General features: G+C 44.7%; 1 protein-coding gene across 1 annotated transcript in view; it reads left to right on the forward strand.

Annotated features, from left to right (window-relative positions):
• The window catches only part of LOC110534148 (inversin), a 54,259-nt gene that overhangs the window by 19,501 nt on the left and 8,967 nt on the right, over positions 1 to 25,791 (forward strand). The window contains exons 4-16 of the mRNA XM_036966930.1: positions 9,106 to 9,279; positions 12,980 to 13,147; positions 13,312 to 13,492; positions 13,613 to 13,722; positions 13,819 to 13,990; positions 14,890 to 15,045; positions 16,440 to 16,525; positions 16,679 to 16,825; positions 17,491 to 17,597; positions 18,698 to 18,907; positions 19,519 to 19,742; positions 20,377 to 20,956; positions 21,869 to 22,068. Of these exons, the coding sequence (XP_036822825.1) occupies positions 9,106 to 9,279; positions 12,980 to 13,147; positions 13,312 to 13,492; positions 13,613 to 13,722; positions 13,819 to 13,990; positions 14,890 to 15,045; positions 16,440 to 16,525; positions 16,679 to 16,825; positions 17,491 to 17,597; positions 18,698 to 18,907; positions 19,519 to 19,742; positions 20,377 to 20,956; positions 21,869 to 22,068 (2,515 nt within the window). The remainder of the gene's footprint in view (positions 1 to 9,105; positions 9,280 to 12,979; positions 13,148 to 13,311; positions 13,493 to 13,612; positions 13,723 to 13,818; positions 13,991 to 14,889; positions 15,046 to 16,439; positions 16,526 to 16,678; positions 16,826 to 17,490; positions 17,598 to 18,697; positions 18,908 to 19,518; positions 19,743 to 20,376; positions 20,957 to 21,868; positions 22,069 to 25,791) is intronic.

The raw sequence follows: 25,791 nt of genomic DNA on the forward strand, positions 1-25,791 counted from the left end.
AGAACCAATAGGAAAGAACAGAGAGGAGAGAGTCTGAGAACCAATAGGAAAGAACAGAGAGGAGATGAGAGAGGAGAGAGTCTGAGAACCAACAGGAAAGAACAGAGAGGAGAGAGTCTGAGAACCAACAGGAAAGAACAGAGAGGAGAGAGTCTGAGAACCAATAGGAAAGAACAGAGAGGAGAAGAGAGAGGAGAGAGTCTGAGAACCAACAGGAAAAAACAGAGAAGAGAGGAGAGAGTCTGAGAACCAACAAGAAAGAACAGAGAGGAGAGAGTCTGAGAACTACCAGGAAAGAACATAGAGGAGAGAGTCTGAGAACCAATAGGAAAGAACAGAGAGGAGAGAGAGAAGAGAGTCTGAGAACCAATAGGAAAGAACAGAGAGGAGACAGTCTGAGAACCAACAGGAAAGAACAGAGAGGAGAGAGTCTGAGAACCAACAGGAAAGAACAGAGAGGAGAAGAGAGAAGAGAGAGTCTGAGAACCAACAAGAAAGAACAGAGAGGAGAGAGTCTGAGAACCAATAGGAAAGAACAGAGAGGAGAGAGAGAGAAGAGAGTCTGAGAACCAATAGGAAAGAACAGAGAGGAGACAGTGAGAACCAACAGGAAAGAACAGAGAGGAGAGAGTCTGAGAACAAACAGGAAAGAACAGAGAGGAGAGAGTCTGAGAACCAACAGGAAAGAACAGAGAGGAGAGGAGAGAAGAGAGAGTCTGAGAACCAACAGGAAAGAACAGAGAGGAGAGAGAGAGAGGAGAGAGTCTGAGAACCAATAGGAAAGAACAGAAAGCAGAAGAGAGAGGAGAGAGTCTGAGAACCAACAGGAAAGAACAGAGAAGAGAGAGAGGAGAGAGTCTGAGAACCAACAAGAAAGAACAGAGATGAGAGAGTCTGACAACCAATTGGAAAGAACAGAAAGGAGAAGAGAGGAGAGAGTCTGAGAACCAACAGGAAAGAACAGAGAGGAGAGAGAGAGAGGAGAGAGTCTGAGAACCAATAGGAAAGAACAGAGAGCAGAAGAGAGAGGAGAGAGTCTGAGAACCAACAGGAAAGAACAGAGAAGAGAGAGAGGAGAGAGTCTGAGAACCAACAAGAAAGAACAGAGAGGAGAGAGTCTGACAACCAATAGGAAAGAACAGAAAGGAGAAGAGAGAGGAGAGAGTCTGAGAACCAACAGGAAAGATCAGAGAGGAGAGAGAGAGGAGAGAGTCTGAGAACCAATAGGAAAGAACAGAGAGGAGAGAGTCTGAGAACCAATAGGAAAGAACAGAGAGGAAAGAGAGAGGAGAGAGTCTGAGAACCAATAGGAAAGAACAGAGAGGAGAGAGTCTGAGAACCAACAGGAAAGAACAGAGAGGAGAGAGTCTGAGAACCAACAGGAAAGAACAGAGAGGAGAGAGTCTGACAAGCAATAGGAAAGAACAGAGAGGAGAAGAGAGAGGAGAGAGTCTGACAAGCAATAGGAAAGAACAGAGAGGAGAGAGTCTGAGAACCAACAGGAAAGAACAGAGAGGAGAGAGTCTGAGAACCAATAGGAAAGAACAGAGAGGAGAAGAGAGAGGATAGAGTGTGAGAACCAACAGGAAAGAACAGAGAGGAGAGAGTCTGAGAACCAACAGGAAAGCACAGAGAGGAGAGAGAGAGAGGAGAGAGTCTGAGAACCAACAGGAAAGAACAGAGAAGAGAGAGAGGAGAGAGTCTGAGAACCAACAAGAAAGAACAGAGAGGAGAGAGTCTGAACCAATAGGAAATAACAGAGAGGAAAGAGAGAGGAGAGAGTCTGAGAACCAATAGGAAAGAACAGAGAGGAGAGAGTCTGAGAACCAACAGGAAAGAACAGAGAGGAGAGAGTATGAGAACCAACAGGAAAGAACAGAGAGGAGAAGAGAGAGGAGAGAGTCTGAGAACCAAAAGGAAAGAACAGAGAGGAGAGAGTCTGAGGTCCAACAGGAAAGAACAGAGAGGAGAAGAGAGAGGAGAGAGTCTGAGAACCAACAATAAAGAACAGAGAGGAGAGAGTCTGAGAACCAATAGGAAAGAACAGAGAGGAGAAGAGAGAGGATAGAGTGTGAGAACCAACAGGAAAGCACAGAGAGGAGAGAGAGAGAGGAGAGAGTCTGAGAACCAATAGGAAAGAACAGAGAGCAGAAGAGAGAGGAGAGAGTCTGATAACCAACAGGAAAGAACAGAGAAGAGAGAGAGGAGAGAGTCTGAGAACCAACAAGAAAGAACAGAGAGGAGAGAGTCTGAACCAATAGGAAATAACAGAGAGGAAAGAGAGAGGAGAGAGTCTGAGAACCAATAGGAAAGAACAGAGAGGAGAGAGTCTGAGAACCAACAGGAAAGAACAGAGAGGAGAGAGTCTGAGAACCAACAGGAAAGAACAGAGAGGAGAAGAGAGAGGAGAGAGTCTGAGAACCAAAAGGAAAGAACAGAGAGGAGAGAGTCTGAGAACCAATAGGAAAGAACAGAGAGGAGAAGAGAGAGGAGAGAGTCTGAGAACCAACAGGAAAGAACAGAGAGGAGAGAGTCTCAGAACCAATAGGAAAGAACAGAGAGGAGAAGAGAGAGGAGAGTGTGAGAACCAACAGGAAAGAACAGAGAGGAGAGAGTCTCAGAACCAACAGGAAAGAACAGAGAGGCGAGAGTCTGAGAACCAATAGGAAAGAACAGAGAGGAGATGAGAGAGGAGAGAGTCTGAGAACCAATAGGAAAGAACAGAGAGGAAAGAGAGAGAAGAGAGTCTGAGAACCAATAGGAAAGAACAGAGAGGAGAAGAGAGAGGAGAGAGTGTGAGAACCAACAGGAAAGAACAGAGAGGAGAGAGTCTGAGAACCAATAGGAAAGAACAAAGAGGAGAAGAGAGAGGAGAGAGTCTGAGAACCAACAGGAAAGAACAGAGAGGAGAAGAGAGAGGAGAGTGTGAGAACCAACAGGAAAGAACAGAGAAGAGAAGAGAGAGGAGAGAGTCTGAGAACCAACAGGAAAGAACAGAGAGGAGAGAGTCTCAGAACCAATAGGAAAGAACAGAGAGGAGAAGAGAGAGGAGAGAGTCTGAGAACCAACAGGAAAGAACAGAGAGGAGAGAGTCTCAGAACCAACAGGAAAGAACAGAGAGGAGAGAGTCTGAGAACCAATAGGAAAGAACAGAGAGGAGAAGAGAGAGGAGAGAGTGTGAGAACCAACAGGAAATAACAGAGAGGAGAGAGTCTGAGAACCAACAGGAAAGAACAGAGAGGAGAAGAGAGAGGAGAGAGTCTGAGAACCAACAGGAAAGAACAGAGAGGAGAGAGTCTCAGAACCAATAGGAAAGAACAGAGAGGAGAGAGGAGAGAGTCTGAGAACCAATATGAAAGAACAGAGGAGAGAGTCTGAGAACCAATAGGAAAGAACAGAGAAGAGAGAGGACAGAGTCTGAGAACCAATAGGAAAGAACAGAGAGGAGAGAGTCTGAGAACCAACAGGAAATAACAGAGAGGAGAAGAGAGAGGAGAGAGTCTGATAACCAACAGGAAAGAACAGAGAAGAGAGAGAGGAGAGAGTCTGAGAACCAACAAGAAAGAACAGAGAGGGGAGAGTCTGAGAACCAACAGGAAAGAACAGAGAGGAGAGAGTCTGAGAACCAACAGGAAAGAACAGAGAGGAGAGAGTCTGAGAACCAACAGGAAAGAACAGAGAGGAGAGAGTCTGAGAACCAACAGGAAAGAACAGAGAGGAGAGAGTCTGAGAACCAACAGGAAAGAACAGAGAGGAGAGAGTCTGAGAACCAATAGGAAATAACAGAGAGGAGAAGAGAGAGGAGAGAGTCTGAGAACCAACAGGAAAGAACAGAGAGGAGAGAGTCTGAGAACCAATGGGAAAGAACAGAGAGGAGAAGAGAGAGGAGTTCGTCTGAGAACCAACAGGAAAGAACAGAGAGGAGAGAGTCTGACAACCAATAGGAAAGAACAGAGAGGAGAAGAGAGTCTGAGAACCAACAGGAAAGAACAGAGAGGAGAGAGTCTGAGATCCAACAGGAAAGAACAGAGAGGAGAAGAGAGAGGAGAGAGTCTGAGAACCAACAGGAAAGAACAGAGAGGAGAGAGTCTGAGAACCAATAGGAAAGAACAGAGAAGAGAGAGGAGAGAGTGAGAACCAACAGGAAAGAACAGAGAGGAGAGAGTCTCAGAACCAATAGGAAAGAACAGAGAGGAGAAGAGAGAGGAGAGAGTGAGAACCAACAGGAAAGAACAGAGAGGAGAGAGTCTGAGAACCAATAGGAAAGAACAGAGAGGAGAAGATTGAGGAGAGAGTCTGAGAACCAACAGGAAAGAACAGAGAGGAGAGAGTCTGAGAACCAACAGGAAAGAACAGAGAGGAGAGAGTCTGAGAACCAATAGGAAAGAACAGAGAGGAGAAGAGAGAGGATAGAGTGTGAGAACCAACAGGAAAGAACAGAGAGGAGAGAGTCTGAGAACCAACAGGAAAGCACAGAGAGGAGAGAGAGAGAGGAGAGAGTCTGAGAACCAATAGGAAAGAACAGAGAGCAGAAGGGAGAGGAGAGAGTCTGAGAACCAACAGGAAAGAACAGAGAAGAGAGAGAGGAGAGAGTCTGAGAACCAACAAGAAAGAACAGAGAGGAGAGAGTCTCAGAACCAATAGGAAAGAACAGAGAGGAGAAGATAGAGGAGAGAGTCTGAGAACCAACAGGAAAGAACAGAGAGGAGAGAGTCTCAGAACCAATAGGAAAGAACAGAGAGGAGAGAGTCTGAGAACCAATAGGAAAGAACAGAGAGGATATGAGAGAGGAGAGAGTCTGAGAACCAACAGGAAAGAACAGAGAGGAGAGAGTCTGAGAACCAATTGGAAAGAACAGAGAAGAGAGAGGAGAGAGTCTGAGAACCAATAGGAAAGAACAGAGGAGAGAGTCTGAGAACCAATAGGAAAGAACAGAGAAGAGAGAGGAGAGAGTGAGAACCAACAGGAAAGAACAGAGAGGAGAGAGTCTGAGAACCAATAGGAAAGAACAGCAAGGAGAAGAGAAAGGAGAGAGTCTGAGAAGCAACAGGAATGAACAGAGAGGAGAGAGTCTGAGAACCAACAGGAAAGAACAGAGAGGAGAAGAGAGAGGAGAGAGTCTGAGAACCAATAGGAAAGAACAGAGAGGTGAAGAGAGAGGAGAGAGTCTGAGAACCAACAGGAAAGAACAGAGAGGAGAGAGTCTGAGAACCAACAGGAAAGAACAGAGAGGAGAGAGTCTCAGAACCAATAGGAAAGAACAGAGAGGAGAGAGTCTGAGAACCAATAGGAAAGAACAGAGAGGAGATGAGAGGGGAGAGAGTCTGAGAACCAACAGGAAATAACAGAGAGGAGAGAGTCTGAGAACCAATTGGAAAGAACAGAGAAGAGAGAGGAGAGAGTCTGAGAACCAATAGGAAAGAACAGAGAAGAGAGAGGACAGAGTCTGAGAACCAATAGGAAAGAACAGAGAGGAGAGAGTCTGAGAACCAACAGGAAATAACAGAGAGGAGAAGAGAGAGGAGAGAGTCTGAGAACCAACAGGAAAGAACAGAGAAGAGAGAGAGGAGAGAGTCTGAGAACCAACAAGAAAGAACAGAGAGGGGAGAGTCTGAGAACCAACAGGAAAGAACAGAGAGGAGAAGAGAGAGGAGAGAGTCTGAGAACCAACAGGAAAGAACAGAGAGGAGAGAGTCTGAGAACCAACAGGAAAGAACAGAGAGGAGAGAGTCTGAGAACCAACAGGAAAGAACAGAGAGGAGAAGAGAGAGGAGAGAGTCTGAGAACCAACAGGAAAGAACAGAGAGGAGAGAGTCTGAGAACCAATAGGAAAGAACAGAGAGGAGAAGATTGAGGAGAGAGTCTGAGAACCAACAGGAAAGAACAGAGAGGAGAGAGTCTGAGAACCAACAGGAAAGAACAGAGAGGAGAAGAGAGAGGAGAGAGTCTGAGAACCAACAGGAAAGAACAGAGAGGAGAGAGTCTCAGAACCAATAGGAAAGAACAGAGAGGAGAAGAGAGAGGAGAGAGTCTGAGAACCAACAGGAAAGAACAGAGAGGAGAGAGTCTCAGAACCAATAGGAAAGAACAGAGAGGAGAGAGTCTGAGAACCAATAGGAAAGAACAGAGAGGAGATGAGAGAGGAGAGAGTCTGAGAACCAACAGGAAAGAACAGAGAGGAGAGAGTCTGAGAACCAATTGGAAAGAACAGAGAAGAGAGAGGAGAGAGTCTGAGAACCAATAGGAAAGAACAGAGGAGAGAGTCTGAGAACCAACAGGAAAGAACAGAGAGGAGAGAGTCTCAGAACCAATAGGAAAGAACAGAGAGGAGAGAGTCTGAGAACCAACAGGAAATAACAGAGAGGAGAGAGTCTGAGAACCAATTGGAAAGAACAGAGAAGAGAGAGGAGAGAGTCTGAGAACCAATAGGAAAGAACAGAGGAGAGAGTCTGAGAACCAATAGGAAAGAACAGAGAAGAGAGAGGACAGAGTCTGAGAACCAATAGGAAAGAACAGAGAGGAGAGAGTCTGAGAACCAACAGGAAATAACAGAGAGGAGAAGAGAGAGGAGAGAGTCTGATAACCAACAGGAAAGAACAGAGAAGAGAGAGAGGAGAGAGTCTGAGAACCAACAAGAAAGAACAGAGAGGGGAGAGTCTGAGAAGCAACAGGAAAGAACAGAGAGGAGAGAGTCTGAGAACCAACAGGAAAGAACAGAGAGGAGAGAGTCTGAGAACCAACAGGAAAGAACAGAGAGGAGAGAGTCTGAGAACCAACAGGAAAGAACAGAGAGGAGAGAGTCTGAGAACCAACAGGAAAGAACAGAGAGGAGAGAGTCTGAGAACCAATAGGAAAGAACAGAGAGGAGAAGAGAGAGGAGAGAGTCTGAGAACCAACAGGAAAGAACAGAGAGGAGAGAGTCTGAGAACCAATGGGAAAGAACAGAGAGGAGAAGAGAGAGGAGTTCGTCTGAGAACCAACAGGAAAGAACAGAGAGGAGAGAGTCTGACAACCAATAGGAAAGAACAGAGAGGAGAAGAGAGAGTCTGAGAACCAACAGGAAAGAACAGAGAGGAGAGAGTCTGAGATCCAACAGGAAAGAACAGAGAGGAGAAGAGAGAGGAGAGAGTCTGAGAACCAACAGGAAAGAACAGAGAGGAGAGAGTCTGAGAACCAATAGGAAAGAACAGAGAAGAGAGAGGAGAGAGTGAGAACCAACAGGAAAGAACCGAGAGGAGAGAGTCTCAGAACCAATAGGAAAGAACAGAGAGGAGAAGAGAGAGGAGAGAGTCTGAGAACCAACAGGAAAGAACAGAGAGGAGAGAGTCTGAGAACCAATAGGAAAGAACAGAGAGGAGAAGATTGAGGAGAGAGTCTGAGAACCAACAGGAAAGAACAGAGAGGAGAGAGTCTGAGAACCAACAGGAAAGAACAGAGAGGAGAAGAGAGAGGAGAGAGTCTGAGAACCAACAGGAAAGAACAGAGAGGAGAGAGTCTCAGAACCAATAGGAAAGAACAGAGAGGAGAGAGTCTGAGAACCAATAGGAAAGAACAGAGAGGATATGAGAGAGGAGAGAGTCTGAGAACCAAGAGGAAAGAACAGAGAGGAGAGAGTCTGAGAACCAATTGGAAAGAACAGAGAAGAGAGAGGAGAGAGTCTGAGAACCAATAGGAAAGAACAGAGGAGAGAGTCTGAGAACCAATAGGAAAGAACAGAGAAGAGAGAGGAGAGAGTGAGAACCAACAGGAAAGAACAGAGAGGAGAGAGTCTGAGAACCAATAGGAAAGAACAGCAAGGAGAAGAGAAAGGAGAGAGTCTGAGAAGCAACAGGAATGAACAGAGAGGAGAGAGTCTGAGAACCAACAGGAAAGAACAGAGAGGAGAAGAGAGAGGAGAGAGTCTGAGAACCAACAGGAAAGAACAGAGAGGAGAGAGTCTGAGAACCAACAGGAAAGAACAGAGAGGAGAGAGTCTCAGAACCAATAGGAAAGAACAGAGAGGAGAGAGTCTCAGAACCAATAGGAAAGAACAGAGAGGAGAGAGTCTGAGAACCAATAGGAAAGAACAGAGAGGAGATGAGAGGGGAGAGAGTCTGAGAACCAACAGGAAATAACAGAGAGGAGAGAGTCTGAGAACCAATTGGAAAGAACAGAGAAGAGAGAGGAGAGAGTCTGAGAACCAATAGGAAAGAACAGAGAAGAGAGAGGACAGAGTCTGAGAACCAATAGGAAAGAACATAGAGGAGAGAGTCTGAGAACCAACAGGAAATAACAGAGAGGAGAAGAGAGAGGAGAGAGTCTGAGAACCAACAGGAAAGAACAGAGAAGAGAGAGAGGAGAGAGTCTGAGAACCAACAAGAAAGAACAGAGAGGGGAGAGTCTGAGAACCAACAGGAAAGAACAGAGAGGAGAGAGTCTGAGAACCAACAGGAAAGAACAGAGAGGAGAGAGTCTGAGAACCAACAGGAAAGAACAGAGAGGAGAAGAGAGAGGAGAGAGTCTGAGAACCAACAAGAAAGAACAGAGAGGAGAGAGTCTGAGAACCAACAGGAAAGAACAGAGAGGAGAAGAGAGAGGAGAGAGTCTGAGAACCAACAGGAAAGAACAGAGAGGAGAGAGTCTGAGAACCAATAGGAAAGAACAGAGAGGAGAAGATTGAGGAGAGAGTCTGAGAACCAACAGGAAAGAACAGAGAGGAGAGAGTCTGAGAACCAATAGGAAAGAACAGAGAGGAGATGAGAGAGGAGAGAGTCTGAGAACCAACAGGAAAGAACAGAGAGGAGAGAGTCTGAGAACCAATTGGAAAGAACAGAGAAGAGAGAGGAGAGAGTCTGAGAACCAATAGGAAAGAACTGAGGAGAGAGTCTGAGAACCAATAGGAAAGAACAGAGAAGAGAGAGGAGAGAGTGAGAACCAACAGGAAAGAACAGAGAGGAGAGAGTGAGAACCAATAGGAAAGAACAGAGAGGAGAGAGTCTGAGAACCAATAGGAAAGAACAGAGAAGAGAGAGGAGAGAGTGAGAACCAATAGGAAAGGACAGATGGATGATGATGGATTTGGATAAGACACCATAGAGAGAGTGAGTGTGTGTGTGTGTGCTCCAGGGGAACGTGCGGTTTCTGAAGCTGCTCCTGTCGCGTCGTGCTGATTGGCTGCAGAAGGATCTAGAGGAGGTAACACCCCTCCACCTGGCGACCCGTCACTCCTCCCCCAAACCCCTGGCCTTGCTGCTCAAACACATAGGACCTGGAGAGGTGGATACACAGGACAAGAACAAGGTACCACACACACTGTTTACAAAGTTGGGTAATAGTTCTATCAAACATACTTGTTATGGAACTGTCCCGGCTCTTTGATTTGATTGACTGAATTAGAGTTCACGTGGAGTTCTGCGCAATCCAGAGACACACACACATGACAATTGGCTGCTTTGTCCTGACTCTTCAAGGCAGACAGTTGTGCCAAATACATTCTACACGCACGCACACACAGACAGGCCCCCTCTGTCTGTAGCGATGATGTCTATCTGTCTGTTAGTTCTGTAATAATCCAATATGCATCATCAGCATGTCAGATGACACTGGTTTCAGTATGTCCTGAATAGATCTCTAACAACAGCCATAGAGGAGGTGATATCTCTGTTATAGCATACTGTCACTGATACTGTCACTGTCACAGTCATTATTACTGTTACTGTTACTGTCACTTAGTCATTGTCCCTGTTACAGTCATTATTACTCTCACTGTTACTGTTACTTACAGTCATTGTCACTGTTACAGTCATTATTACTTTCACTGTTATTGTCACTGTTACTGTCACTGTCACTATTACAATCATTGTTACTGTCATTGTTACTGTCCCTATTACAGTCATTGTTACTGTCACTGTTACAGTCATTGTTACTGTCACTATTACAGTCATTGTTACTGTCACTGTTACTATCATTGTCACTGTCACTGTTACTGTCACTTACGGTCATTATTACTGTCACTGTTATTGTCACTGTTACTGTCACTGTCATTATTACTGTCACTGTTACAGTCATTATTACTGTCACTGTTACTGTCACTGTCATTATTACTGTCACTGTTACAGTCATTGTTACTGTTATCGTCATTGTTACTGTTACTGTCACTTTTACAGTCAGTGTTCCTGTCACTGTTACTGTCATTGTTACTGTTAAAGTCATTGTTACTGTCACTGTCACTATTACAGTTATTGTTACTGTCACTGTTACTGTCATTGTTACTGTTACTGTCACTTAGTCATTATTACTGTCACTGTTACAGTCATTATTACTGTCACTGTTATTGTCACTGTTACTGTCATTGTTACAGTCATTATTACTGTCATTGTTACTGTTACTGTCACTGTTAAAGTCATTGTTACTGTCACTGTCACTATTACAGTTATTGTTACTGTCACTGTTACTGTCATTGTTACTGTTACTGTCACTTAGTCATTATTACTGTCACTGTTACAGTCATTATTACTGTCACTGTTATTGTCACTGTTACTGTCACTGTTACTTACAGTCATTATTACTGTCACTGTCACTGTTACAGTCATTAATACTGTCACTGTTACTGTCATTGTTACTGTCACTGTCACTACAGTTACTTACAGTCATTACTGTCACTGTCACTGTTAGTCATTATTACTGTCACTGTTATTGTCACTGTTACTGTCTTTGTTACTGTCACTGTTATAGTCATTGTTACTGTCACTGTTACAGTCATTGTTACAGTCATTGTTACTGTCACTGTTACGTTACTGCCACTGTCACTGTTACTGTCATGTTACTGTCACTGTCACTATTACAGTCATTGTTACTGTCACTGTTACAGTAATTGTTACTGTTACTGTCATGTTAAATCCTCAGGCTTTATGTGTTTATGTAGAATATGTTCCAGGGCTTTTTGATTTAGTTCAGTTATTTCTAGAGCAAATAGCTTGGAGGTTAGAGCCTAGAGGTTAGAGGTTAGAGCCTAGAGGTTAGAGGTTAGAGCCTAGAGGTTAGAGGTTAGAGCCTAGAGGTTAGAGGTTAGAGCCTAGAGGTTAGAGGTTAGAGCCTAGAGGTTAGAGGTTAGAGCCTAGAGGTTAGAGGTTAGAGCCTAGAGGTTAGAGGTTAGAGCCTAGAGGTTAGAGGTTAGAGCCTAGAGGTTAGAGGTTAGAGCCTAGAGGTTAGAGGTTAGAGGTTAGAGCCTAGAGGTTAGAGGTTAGAGCCTAGAGGTTAGAGGTTAGAGCCTAGAGGTTAGAGCCTAGAGGTTAGAGCCTAGAGGTTAGAGCCTAGAGGTTAGAGCCTAGAGGTTAGAGCCTAGAGGTTAGAGCCTAGAGGTTAGAGCCTAGAGGTTAGAGCCTAGAGGTTAGAGCCTAGAGGTTAGAGCCTAGAGGTTAGAGCCTAGAGGTTAGAGCCTAGAGGTTAGAGCCTAGAGGTTAGAGCCTAGAGGTTAGAGCCTAGAGGTTAGAGCCTAGAGGTTAGAGCCTAGAGGTTAGAGCCTAGAGGTTAGAGCCTAGAGGTTAGAGCCTAGAGGTTAGAGCCTAGAGGTTAGAGCCTAGAGGTTAGAGCCTAGAGGTTAGAGCCTAGAGGTTAGAGCCTAGAGGTTAGAGCCTAGAGGTTAGAGCCTAGAGGTTAGAGCCTAGAGGTTAGAGCCTAGAGGTTAGAGCCTAGAGGTTAGAACCTAGAGGTTAGAGCCTAGAGGTTAGAGCCTAGAGGTTAGAGCCTAGAGGTTAGAGCCTAGAGGTTAGAGCCTAGAGGTTAGAGCCTAGAGGTTAGAGCCTAGAGGTTAGAGCCTAGAGGTTAGAGCCTAGAGGTTAGAGCCTGGAGGTTAGAGCCTGGAGGTTAGAGCCTGGAGGTTAGAGCCTGGAGGTTAGAGCCTGGAGGTTAGAGCCTGGAGGTTAGAGCCTGGAGGTTAGAGCCTGGAGGTTAGAGCCTGGAGGTTAGAGCGTTGGGCCAGTAACCAAAAGGTTACTTAACCCCAATTGCTCCACGGGGGCCTGTGTTACGCACGCCTCTATGAAGAGGGAACCCTGCTACAACTAAACTCTCTGTGAAGTGAAAAAGGTATGGACTGTAGGTGCGAGTAAGGATGACACAGACAGAATGTGGTACCGTTTACAAGGACTTTATTCCTTTACACGGTAATATGGGGAAAAGGGGCTGGACGGAACCAAAGCAAAGAAAGTAAATCTCAAAGCCCCCCCCCTCTCCTATCTTACCTGCCTACCCACTACTTACCTAATTTAGCACCACCTGGTGCCCTAACCAAAATACAGGGGGTGGTCCGCCCAGGTCTTACCTAGTGTGCCTAGACAGTGAATATACTACGGGTATATGTATGCCCGCGGGCCTCTTGCCTAAGCACTCCCAAGGTGCCTTCCCCTTTCCCCCTGGGAACAAATGAAACAGAATATTAAACAATTTCACAAACAAACAAAGTACATCAAATAAGCTCTATCTGAGCAACAAACTCACAAAACATACCAACTTCCCAGCAATGAACTCCCAGCAAATCAACCTCCAGCAAAAATCTCTCTATCACAATCAATCGCTTTGCAATGACCTCCCAGCAAATCTCTCTCAGTAATCCCTACCTCCAAAATCTCTCTCTTCTGAACAGAACACTGGCTTTTATATAGCTTCAGAATGAATGTAACTGGAGACAGCTGTGTCTTGACGAGGGGGCGGGGTCAGCTCTCCAATTAGCCCTGGAGTCGACCAATCAGCAGCTTGAGGGATTTCAGGAAGCCATTTCCTGAAATAAAACACATGCAAATACACAAACTACAACACATAAACTGGGGAACGTAACACCTGACAATGGTGACCCTGGCTGTGGCCCCAGCGGGAGTTTGGATATGCAAGAAACACATTTCCCATACACATTAACAGGTCAAATATAAGCACCCCCAAATTATTATTGCAATAGTGTCTGACCCACCCCCCCCCCCCCCCCCCCCCCTCTCTCCCCCTGCAGCAGACTGCGCTCCACTGGTCAGCGTTCTATAACAGGCCGGAGCACGTCAGACTGCTCATCAAACACGACTCCAACATTGGCATCCCAGACAGTGAGGGCAAGATCCCCCTACACTGGGCTGCACACAGCCAGGAGCACACCGCTATACACACCGTCCGCTGTATACTGGTACACACACACACACACACACACACACACACACACACACACACACACACACACACACACACACACACACACACACACAGTATCCAGTGAGAATGTCATCCTTACACACACCATCCTCTGCTTACTGATGTAAATGAGGTGTGTGTGTGTGTGTGTGTGCGTAGGAGGCGGCTCCTACCGAGTCTCTGTTGAACTGGCAGGACTATGAGGGGCGCACGCCTTTGCACTTTGCTGTTGCCGACGGCAACGAGGCAGTGGTGGAGGTGCTGACATCGTATGAAGGCTGCAGCGTCACGGCGTACGACAACCTGTTCAGAACCCCGCTGCACTGGGCTGCACTGCTGGGTAAGAGACTGTGTTTACAATGTGGATCCTGTCATCAGAATGTGGTTCCATCACTGGTCCAGATACTGTACCGGAGGGGGCAACCCGAGCTGAACCTGGATATGTTGATGTGTGTTTCAGGACATGCCAAGATAGTGCACTTGTTGTTGGAGAGGAACACGTCAGGCACCATCCCCTCAGACAGCCATGGGGCCACACCTCTACACTATGGAGCTCAGAGCAACTACGCTGTACGTAGACACACACACACACATGCACACATGCTCACGTTTTCACCTTATATCAGGGACTCATGTGTGTGCGTGTGTGTGTGTGTGCGTGCGTAGGAGACGGTGGGTGTGTTTCTGTCCCACCCCTCTGTGAAAGACGAGCCAGATCTGGAGGGCCGCACAGCGTTCATGTGGGCTGCTGGGAAAGGAAGCGATGATGTCATACGCACCATGCTGACACTCACGCCTCACATCGACATCAACATGGCCGACAAGTACGGAGGCACTGGTGAGGAACTCTGGGATGTGTTTAATACGCAGGGATTGTTTCAGTCAGCAGTAGACCAAGAGCTGCTGTGACTGGTCAGGCTGGTAGAGGACACCTCCCCCTTCATCCCCGGCTCCCTCCCCCTTTATCCCCTACCCCCCTCACCGCCTTCACCACAGTTTCCCAGATCTTAATGTCCTGGTACTGTCACCATCAGAGCTACTCAGAGAGATAAACAGACGCGCAGGATGACACACACACACACACACTCACACACTGGTGCTAGCCTCTGTCATCCTGCGCGTGTAGGAATGTTGAGGCACTGGAGGTGACGCAGGTGGCAGGACAGCGGCTGTCTGATGTCACAGGGGATTCCCCAGAGTGGCATAGATGTCAGGGGATTCCCCGAAAGCAGTGGAGCGGGAGAGACAAGTGGGGAGAGAGACATGTCAACACATAACACACACACGCGCACGCACGCACGCACGCGCACACACATACACACACACATACACACACTATTCCCAAGCTGTAGACATGCTATCCTTTGTCCCCTGCTCTGCCCTGTGGGCTGATTGGAGCACTAATCACCATGGTGATGCCCCTGCTTCCTGCCCTGCAGGGACAATTTATGTGAGCATATGCTAATGAGTTGGTAAAATATGCAAATGATCTGGTGTACTATGCTAATGAGGTTGAGTGTGATGGGGAGCAGAGTGGGTTGATCAGAGTCACTGGAGTAGATAGATGGGCCAGGGTGTAAATATTGACTGACATGAAATAACAACACAGTTCAGGGTCAAAGTGCAACAAATGACTTTTCATTTGACGAACTGGTTCTGAAAACTCGAGTACGTGAGGCTGCTGAAGTGTGTGGAGACTGAAAATCTCAACTTAATGTGTGTGTGTGTGTGTTGCAGCGCTGCATGCGGCCTCTCTGTCAGGTCATGTGAGTACAGTGAGGTTGCTGTTGGAGAGAGGAGCCATAGTGGACAGTCTAGACGTAATGAAACACACGCCTCTGTTCAGAGCCTGTGAGATGGGACACCGCCACATCATCCTCACACTTATCAAAGGTACACAGCAAAGATGGTGGATAAATTAAGATTTTGCTTTACTCAGGTCGTTGACCATTGGAAAAAAGGAGCGAGTGAGATGTCTCACTTCCTCACATTCCCCTCACATCCCCATATATACACATTCCCCTCACATCCCCAAATATACACATTCCCCTCACATCCCCAAATATACACATTCCCCCTCACATCCCCAAATATGGTGTCTTACAGGACTACACTAGTGTACCATGCTCTACCTACTGAGTCATACAGGACTACACTAGTGTACCATGCTCTATCTACTGAGTCATACAGGACCACACTAGTGTACCATGCTCTATCTACTGAGTCATACAGGACTACACTAGTGTAGCATGCTCTACCTACTGAGTCATACAGGACTACACTAGTGTACCATGCTCTATCTACTGAGTCATACAGGACTACACTAGTGTACCATGCTCTATCTACTGAGTCATACAGGACTACACTAGTGTAGCATGCTCTACCTACTGAGTCATACAGGACTACACTAGTGTACCATGCTCTATCTACTGAGTCATACATGACTACACTAGTGTACCATGCTCTATCTACTGAGTCATACAGGACTACACTAGTGTACCATGCTCTATCTACTGAGTCATACAGGACCACACTAGTGTACCATGCTCTATCTACTGAGTCATACAGGACCACACTAGTGTACCATGCTCTACCTACTGAGTCATACAGGACCACACTAGTGTACCATGCTCTATCTACTGAGTCATACAGGACTACACTAGTGTAGCATGCTCTACCTACTGAGTCATACAGGACTACACTAGTGTACCATGCTCTATCTACTGAGTCATGCAGGACTACACTAGTGTAACATGCTCTATCTACTGAGGCATACAGGACTACACTAGTGTACCATGCTCTATCTACTGAGTCATACAGGACTACACTAGTGTACCATGCTCTACCTACTGAGTCATACAGGACTACACTAGTGTACCATGCTCTACCTACTGAGTCATACAGGACTACACTAGTGTACCATGCTCTATCTACTGAGTCATACAGGACTACACTAGTGTACCATGCTCTATCTACTGAGTCATACAGGACTACACTAGTGTACCATGCTCTATCTACTGAGTCATACAGGACTACACTAGCGTAGCATGCTCTACCTACTGAGTCATACAGGACTACACTAGTGTACCATGCTCTATCTACTGAGTCATACAGGACTACACTAGTGTACCATGCTCTTATCTACTGAGTCTTACCGGACTACACTAGTGTACCATGCTCTACCTACTGAGTCATACAGGACTACACTAGTGTACCATGCTCTTGTAATGCAGGATTTGGGTGGGCTTACTATGGTGAAGAATGCCTCATGGATTTTCATTGTTTAGGCTCTGCTCGTGTCCACCTGGTGGATCTAGATGGACACACTGCTCTGCACTGGGCGGCTCTGGGGGGGAACGCTGAAGTCTGCCAGGTCTGTCTTTTCACCTTTATACACTTTTATTATCCCTGAACACTTCTTCATTTGTCCTCATTTCCTTTCCTTATAGACTGTGTTAAGGATGTGTTGTTCAGGTCATTGAGCCGGTTGGCTGGTACTGTAATCTCAGTGTGATGGTCATGGTAGTTGCTGATGGAGAATGGGATCAGTCCTAACGTCCAGGACCAGGCAGGCAGGACTCCTCTCCAGTGTGCTGCTTATGGAGGGTACATCACCTGTATGGCTGTACTACTCATGGAGAACAACGCTGACCCTAATATACAGGACAAAGAGGTACACACACACACACACACACACACACACACACACACACACACACACACACACACACACAATCAAACACAGACATACAGTACATATACAGAAACACACAGACACAAAGTGCTCTCCACTGGTTCTGTCTTACCGTGTGTGTCTGCAGGGCAGGACAGCTTTACACTGGTCCTGTCCTACCGTGTGTGTCTGCAGGGCAGGACAGCTCTCCACTGGACCTGTCCTACCGTGTGTGTCTGCAGGGCAGGACAGCTCTCCACTGGTCCTGTCCTACCGTGTGTGTCTGCAGGGCAGGACAGCTCTCCACTGGACCTGTCCTACCGTGTGTGTCTGCAGGGCAGGGCAGCTCTCCACTGGTCCTGTCCTACCGTGTGTGTCTGCAGGGCAGGACAGCTCTCCACTGGTCCTGTCCTACCGTGTGTGTCTGCAGGGCAGGACAGCTTTACACTGGTCCTGTCCTACCGTGTGTGTCTGCAGGGCAGGACAGCTCTACACTGGTCCTGTCCTACCGTGTGTGTCTGCAGGGCAGGACAGCTCTCCACTGGTCCTGTCCTACCGTGTGTGTCTGCAGGGCAGGACAGCTCTCCACTGGTCCTGTCCTACTGTGTGTGTCTGCAGGGCAGGACAGCTCTCCACTGGTCCTGTCCTACCGTGTGTGTCTGCAGGGCAGGACAGCTCTCCACTGGTCCTGTAACAATGGCTATCTGGATGCTGTGAAGCTGCTGCTGAACTCTAATGCCTTCCCCAACCACATGGAACACAACGAGGAGAGGTGAGGAGGAGGTGAATGAGGAGGAAGGGCCTCGTCTATAGTTTGGAAGGACATCAGCTCCTACAACAGTAGCAAGTATCGATTGAGATTCAAAAAGTAGCTGTTGCTATTGTCTAGCTAAGGCAATTTAGTTTTTGTGCTGTCTCTCTACCTAGTGGCCTACTAAATTATTGGCACTGACTGATAACTACAGGTAACTGGCAAGATAAAGGAAACCCCAACATATCACATCTTAATAGGGCATTGGGCACCACGAGCCAGAACAGCTTCAATGCACCTTGGCTTAGATTCTACAAGTGTCTGGAACTCTTGGAGGGATGCGACACCATTCTTCCACCAGAAATTCCATAATTTGGTGTTTTGTTGATGGTGGTGGAAAACGCTGTCTCAGGCTCCGCTCCAGAATCAACTGGGTTGAGATCTGGTGACTGAGACGGACATGACATGTGGTTTACATCTTTTCATGCTCCTCAAACCATTCAGTAACCAACCGTGCCCTGTGGATGGGGGCATTGTCATCCTATGGAGGCATAGACATGGTAGCCAAAATAATGTCCTGCACAGCATTTTTATACATGACCCTAAACATGATGGGATGTTAATTGCTTAATTAACTCAGGAACCACACCTGTGTGGAAGCACCTGTTTTCAATATACTTTGTATCCCTCATTTCCTCAAGTGTTTCCTTTATTTTGGCAGTTACCTGTTACCTGCTATGTTAAGATGAATGCACTAATGTAAGTCGCTCTGCATAAGAGCGTCTGCTAAATTACTAAAATATCAATGTAAAATTACATGTTGTAATTTTCCGAATGAATTTTGTGAATCTATTCTCTCTGTGTGTTGTTTTTCACAAAGCAAGTTCATTAGGTTAAAGATGCACTATGCAGAAATCACTGCCATTTCCTGGTTACTAAAATTCTAATTCTAATATCAGTTTATGTGACAAAACAAGCAAGTATAGCGTAGAGAATCATTGTACCATCTAAACCACTTCCATAATGTTGTATTTTCAGCTGTTTGAAGCTGGTGTACAGAAACAAAAAACTTAAGAACAGGAAGCATGCGTGTGCGTGTGTGTGTGTGTGTGTGTGTGTAGGTACACCCCCCTGGACTACACCCTCCTAGGGGAACACAGTGAGGTGACTCAGTACATGTTGGAGCATGGAGCTCTGTCTATAGCGGCCATCCAGGACATCGCTGCTGCTTCCATCCAGGCCCTGTATAAAGGATACACCGTCCGCAAGGCCTTCACCGAGAGGAAACAACTACTGATGAGACACGAACAGCTACGCAAGGACGCAGCCAAGTACCATACACACACACACACACACACATGCACACACATATAAACAAGCATTGTGATCCATCCCCTGTCTGCTCAGTACTCTCTGTCAACAACTCTATCATAGTCAACCAGATCATGCCATACACACACGCACACACACACACACCCACATATTCTCTCTCTCTCCCTCTCTCTCTCTCTCTCTCATCTCCCTTTCTCTCCATCTCTCCCTGTCGTATTCCCCCAACCTATATAGAAAGTCACACTCTCTCCATATCCATCTTTCCACCTGTCATCCCTGCACACACATACATCTTCTCCCTGTCTCTCTCTCTCTCTCTCTCTCTCTCTCTCTCTCTCTCTCTCTCTCTCGCTCACACATCCCTCTCTTATGATTCTACACTGTTTGTAATAAATGGCCTGTAATGGTCTCTGTGTGCTTGGAACTCCTATTAGGCTTGGATTACTGAAAGGATTCTCCTGTTGTTCTTTGTAACGTCAGGACTAGTTTGTGATGTTGGTCAGGGCTGGTCCAGCGGTAGGGTTTAGATAAGGCTTTGAGATAAGGTCGTAACTAGGGTTAGGGTGTACGTGTGTGAGACGTGTGTAATATGTGTCATGATGTCACTCAGGAAACGCGAGGAGGAGCAGCGGAGGCGGGAGGCGGAGCAGCAAATCTCATTGGCCAGAACAGAGAAACAGAGGATGTTATTGGCCCGCGCTGAGCAGGAGCAGCTGTCATTGGCTGAGACTATGAAGGAACTGTCAGTGTATGAGAGAGAGGCAGGGGGCGGGGCTAATACAGCCTCCAAAGCAGAACAGACCAATAGCAAAGAGGAGACATGGAAACATAGAGGTACGGACATACATACACACAGGAGGCTGCTGAGGGGAGGACGACTCATAATAATGGCTGAAATGGAGTTAATGGAATGTTATCAAACATGTGTTTGATGAGTTTGATTCCATTCCATTCATTCTGTTCCAGATATTACTATGAGCCCGTCCTCCCCAATTAAGGTGACGCCAAACTAGTTTTCATTGGGAAGGCAGATAAAGCCTTTTTGATCAAAAGCATTCACTTTTGCATGTGAATCCTACTCATTACTGTTCCGTTTGAGAAGGGGCTCCTGCCTCACTGCTTTTGCTCGTTCTCCTCACGGGTCATAGACCGGTGCCCTGCGGCTCAGCTTAATCAGATCCGCTCAATGAAAAACAGGTGAAATTATGAACGTCATCTTCATTATCTCCTACCATATTTCACAATTTGACTGCAGATATTTACTTAAAAAGTAGCTAGAAATATTCAAATGTATTAAAAAAAGAAGTAGTTTAAACAGTATTGACGGTACTGAAAAACCATCCCGTGGCTTTTTCCAAAACCCTGGACTACGGTATATATACGGTAAACCACTCAAACCTAACACACACACATATACACACACACATATTCACCCACTCTCTCACTCTTACTTCCCTCTCTTTCTCAGCACATAGAAGCAGACCCTCCAAGAGAGGGAAGGAGGCACAGCCAGCCAAAGGACCTGACCCCGTGGTGACCCCTCACCCCTCAGTGACCTCTGACCCCATGCCCCCTGCCCAGGGGTCTAGGGTCAGGGAGCGTTTCTCTCCTGCAGGCTGCAGCCGACCCCCCAGCCCAAAACACAGACCTCCCACCACACCCAGGACCAAGAGACTCACCTCTGCAAACACACACACTCCCTCCAACACACACACTCCTTCCAAAACACACACTACCTCCAACACACACACTCCTTCCAACACACACACTCCTTCCCACACACACACTCTATCCAACACAGACACGTCTACTCGCCCCACCATGGATCAAGAAGCCCCCAGCACCAGGGAACGCACCCCTAGAAGCAAGAGAGACACACACACCAACACACACAACCCCAGACACAGAACACGCCCTGCCACAGACCATACCACCTCCTCCAGCAAGAACCACACTAAAGCCTCCACACAGTCACACCGCCCCAGCAGCAAGCCCAGGGAGGGGGACAGAGACCAGGCTGCCTGCACTATCCAACAAGCCTGGAGGAGGTAAGGTTGAAGCCCGACCAGGGATGGTCTGCTTTTCATTCTTCCCATTCCCTCTCCAAGCTGAGCCAGTACTGGGAGTACTGCCATGGAATAGAGCCTGTGGCCCCTTTACCAAAGCAGAGGTGCTCAGGTAGTTTCTCTCTGGCCCGATAACAAGGTTGGCTCTGAGATGGCTTCCCAAACAGCCTGGAGGAAGTGTGTGTATGGTTGAAAGGGGGAGGGGTATACTGTGCTCCACAGTAGCGTTCTCTCTTACCAAGAGAGTGTGGCAGTGCCATGTGGTGCCCACATGTGTCTTCCCTCCACACACACACACACTAACTTACACACAGCGTCTCCCCCTCACGCTCTCTGTGGTCTGGCTGCCTGCCCTCCTACCATCAACACCTCCATGACGGGGGAGAGAGGGGGGAGGTGGGGGAGACAGGGGGTATAATCTGGAGCCCTCTCAGTGTTTTAACGAGAGGCTAAAAGTTCAGGCGTGCCATTCTAATAGCTACCAGCAGCCTCTCATTCAGGATCTACTACCCCACATCGGAAAGCCCTCTGTTCCCAGCCGCCAGTAGATGTGTGTGCGTGCGGATGCGTGTACTGATTTAATTGTAGTATACAAGTAATAAGCTTTTTCTACTAAGCTCTTGAAGTATGCCATGGTTCAGTTCCCCTAGAGGAAGTGTTATGTATTGATGCCGAAGAGTAGCGGACCCAGAATTGAGCCTTGTGGAACCCCTAAGGTTGGACTAATTATTATTTCTCACCCTTCTTAAACCAGCTTTTCCAGGGATGCCTGTAACGTTTTTCAGTGAACTGAATAATGTCCAAATGTCATGTGCTGTGTAATATACGAACCGAATAGGTTGGACAAATGAAGGCCTCTATAATGTACCGTGTTCTGGGTGTGTTTGTGTGTAGGTTCCATGTGCGATGCAGATTGAGGGAGGCTTTTGGTGCTGGGAAAAGAGTGGAGCCACCTGAGGTCGCCTCCCTCCTGATCCAGCTGCTCTGGGATAGGCCGGCTTTCCCTGGTCACACCCCTATTAGGACCAAGCCTGAGGCCACAGTTCCACCCACCAAGACAGCAGCCAAGAGCTCAGTGCTGCAAAGCATCTATGGTAAAGCCTGGCGTTCTGTCCAGAATGTTTGATTCTGTCTTTCATTTGTTTCAACTCTGAACTGTTAACATTTAGAAATAAACCAATTCTTAACAGCGCCTAGTCGCCTACTGTGAATGGGTGCATTACTGCCGAGCTGCAACTTCAAACTCCAACATACCTGTATGGAATTAGTATAGGGAGGTGTATAGTCCACTGAAGATATTAATATCTGTATAGAATTGGCATAGGGAGGTGTATAGTCCACTGAAGATATTAATATCTCTATAGAATTGGCATAGGGAGGTGTATAGTCCACTGAAGATATTAATATCTGTATAGAATTAGTATAGGGAGGTGTATAGTCCACTGAAGATATTAATATCTGTATAGAATTAGTATAGGGAGGTGTATAGTCCACTGAAGATATTAATATCTGTATAGAATTAGTATAGGGAGGTGTATAGTCCACTGAATATATTAATATCTGTATAGAATTAGTTTAGGGAGGTGTATAGGGAGGTGTATAGTCCACTGAAGATATTAATATCTGTATAGAATTAGTATAGGGAGGTGTATAGTCCACTGAATATATTAATATCTGTATAGAATTAGTATAGGGAGGTGTATAGTCCACTGAAGATATTAATATCTGTATAGAATTAGTATAGGGAGGTGTATAGTCCACTGAATATATTAATATCTGTATAGAATTAGTATAGGGAGGTGTATAGTCCACTGAATATATTAATATCTGTATAGAATTAGTTTAGGGAGGTGTATAGTCCACTGAATATATTAATATCTGTATGGAATTAGTATAGGGAGGTGTATAGTCCACTGAATATATTAATATCTGTATAGAATTAGTATAGGGAGGTGTATAGTCCACTGAATATATTATTATCTGTATAGAATTAGTATAGGGAGGTGTATAGTCCACTGAATATATTAATATCTGTATAGAATTAGTATAGGGAGGTGTATAGTCCACTGAATATATTATTATCTGTATAGAATTAGTATAGGGAGGTGTATAGTCCACTGAAGATATTAATATCTGTATAGAATTAGTATAGGGAGGTGTATAGTCCACTGAATATATTATTATCTGTATAGAATTAGTATAGGGAGGTGTATAGTCCACTGAATATATTAATATCTGTATAGAATTAGTATAGGGAGGTGTATAGTCCACTGAAGATATTAATATCTGTATAGAATTGATATAGGGAGGTGTATAGTCCACTGAAGATATTAATATCTCTATAGAATTAGTATAGGGAGGTGTATAGTCCACTGAAGATATTAATATCTGTATAGAATTAGTATAGGGAGGTGTATAGTCCACTGAAGATATTAATATCTGTATAGAATTAGTATAGGGAGGTGTATAGTCCACTGAATATATTAATATCTGTATAGAATTAGTATAGGGAGGTGTATAGTCCACTGAATATATTAATATCTGTATAGAATTAGTATAGGGAGGTGTATAGTCCACTGAATATATTAATATCTGTATAGAATTAGTTTAGGGAGGTGTATAGTCCACTGAAGATATTAATATCTGTATAGAATTAGTTTAGGGAGGTGTATAGTCCACTGAAGATATTAATATCTGTATAGAATTAGTATAGGGAGGTGTATAGTCCACTGAAGATATTAATATCTGTATAGAATTAGTATAGGGAGGTGTATAGTCCACTGAATATATTAATATCTGTATAGAATTAGTTTAGGGAGGTGTATAGTCCACTGAAGATATTAATATCTGTATAGAATTAGTATAGGGAGGTGTATAGTCCACTGAAGATATTAATATCTGTATAGAATTAGTTTAGGGAGGTGTATAGTCCACTGAATATATTAATATCTGTATAGAATTAGTATAGGGAGGTGTATAGTCCACTGAATATATTAATATCTGTATAGAATTAGTATAGGGAGGTGTATAGTCCACTGAAGATATTAATATCTGTATAGAATTAGTTTAGGGAGGTGTATAGTCCACTGAATATATTAATATCTGTATAGAATTAGTATAGGGAGGTGTATAGTCCACTGAAGATATTAATATCTGTATAGAATTAGTTTAGGGAGGTGTATAGTCCACTGAAGATATTAATATCTGTATAGAATTAGTTTAGGGAGGTGTATAGTCCACTGAAGATATTCATATCTGTATAGAATTAGTATAGGGAGGTGTATAGTCCACTGAATATATTAATATCTGTATAGAATTAGTATAGGGAGGTGTATAGTCCACTGAATATATTAATATCTGTATAGAATTAGTTTAGGGAGGTGTATAGTCCACTGAAGATATTAATATCTGTATAGAATTAGTATAGGGAGGTGTATAGTCCACTGAATATATTATTATCTGTATAGAATTAGTATAGGGAGGTGTATAGTCCACTGAATATATTAATATCTGTATAGAATTAGTATAGGGAGGTGTATAGTCCACTGAAGATATTAATATCTGTATAGAATTAGTATAGGGAGGTGTATAGGGAGGTGTATAGTCCACTGAATATATTAATATCTCTATAGAATTAGTATAGGGAGGTGTATAGTCCACTGAAGATATTAATATCTGTATAGAATTAGTATAGGGAGGTGTATAGGGAGGTGTATAGTCCACTGAATATATTAATATCTCTATAGAATTAGTATAGGGAGGTGTATAGTCCACTGAATATATTAATATCTGTATAGAATTGATATAGGGAGGTGTATAGTCCACTGAAGATATTAATATCTGTATAGAATTCGTTTAGGGAGGTGTATAGTCCACTGAATATATTAATATCTGTATAGAATTGATATAGGGAGGTGTATAGTCCACTGAAGATATTAATATCTGTATAGAATTAGTATAGGGAGGTGTATAGTCCACTGAATATATTAATATCTGTATAGAATTAGTATAGGGAGGTGTATAGTCCACTGAAGATATTAATATCTGTATAGAATTAGTATAGGGAGGTGTATAGTCCACTGAATATATTATTATCTGTATAGAATTAGTATAGGGAGGTGTATAGTCCACTGAATATATTAATATCTGTATAGAATTGATATAGGGAGGTGTATAGGGAGGAGTATAGTCCACTGAATATATTAATATCTGTATAGAATTAGTATAGGGAGGTGTATAGTCCACTGAAGATATTAATATCTGTATAGAATTCGTTTAGGGAGGTGTATAGTCCACTGAAGATATTAATATCTGTATAGAATTGGTATAGGGAGGTGTATAGTCCACTGAAGATATTCATATCTGTATAGAATTAGTTTAGGGAGGTGTATAGTCCACTGAATATATTAATATCTGTATAGAATTAGTATAGGGAGGTGTATAGTCCACTGAATATATTAATATCTGTATGGAATTAGTATAGGGAGGTGTATAGTCCACTGAATATATTAATATCTGTATGGAATTAGTATAGGGAGGTGTATAGTCCACTGAAGATATTAATATCTGTATAGAATTAGTATAGGGAGGTGTATAGTCCACTGAAGATATTAATATCTGTATAGAATTAGTATAGGGAGGTGTATAGTCCACTGAAGATATTAATATCTGTATAGAATTGGTATAGGGAGGTGTATAGTCCACTGAAGATATTCATATCTGTATAGAATTAGTATAGGGAGGTGTATAGTCCACTGAAGATATTAATATCTGTATAGAATTGGTATAGGGAGGTGTATAGTCCACTGAAGATATTC

This window comes from Oncorhynchus mykiss, chromosome 3 (assembly GCF_013265735.2).
Source record: "Oncorhynchus mykiss isolate Arlee chromosome 3, USDA_OmykA_1.1, whole genome shotgun sequence".
Classification (NCBI taxonomy): Eukaryota; Metazoa; Chordata; class Actinopteri; order Salmoniformes; family Salmonidae; genus Oncorhynchus; species Oncorhynchus mykiss.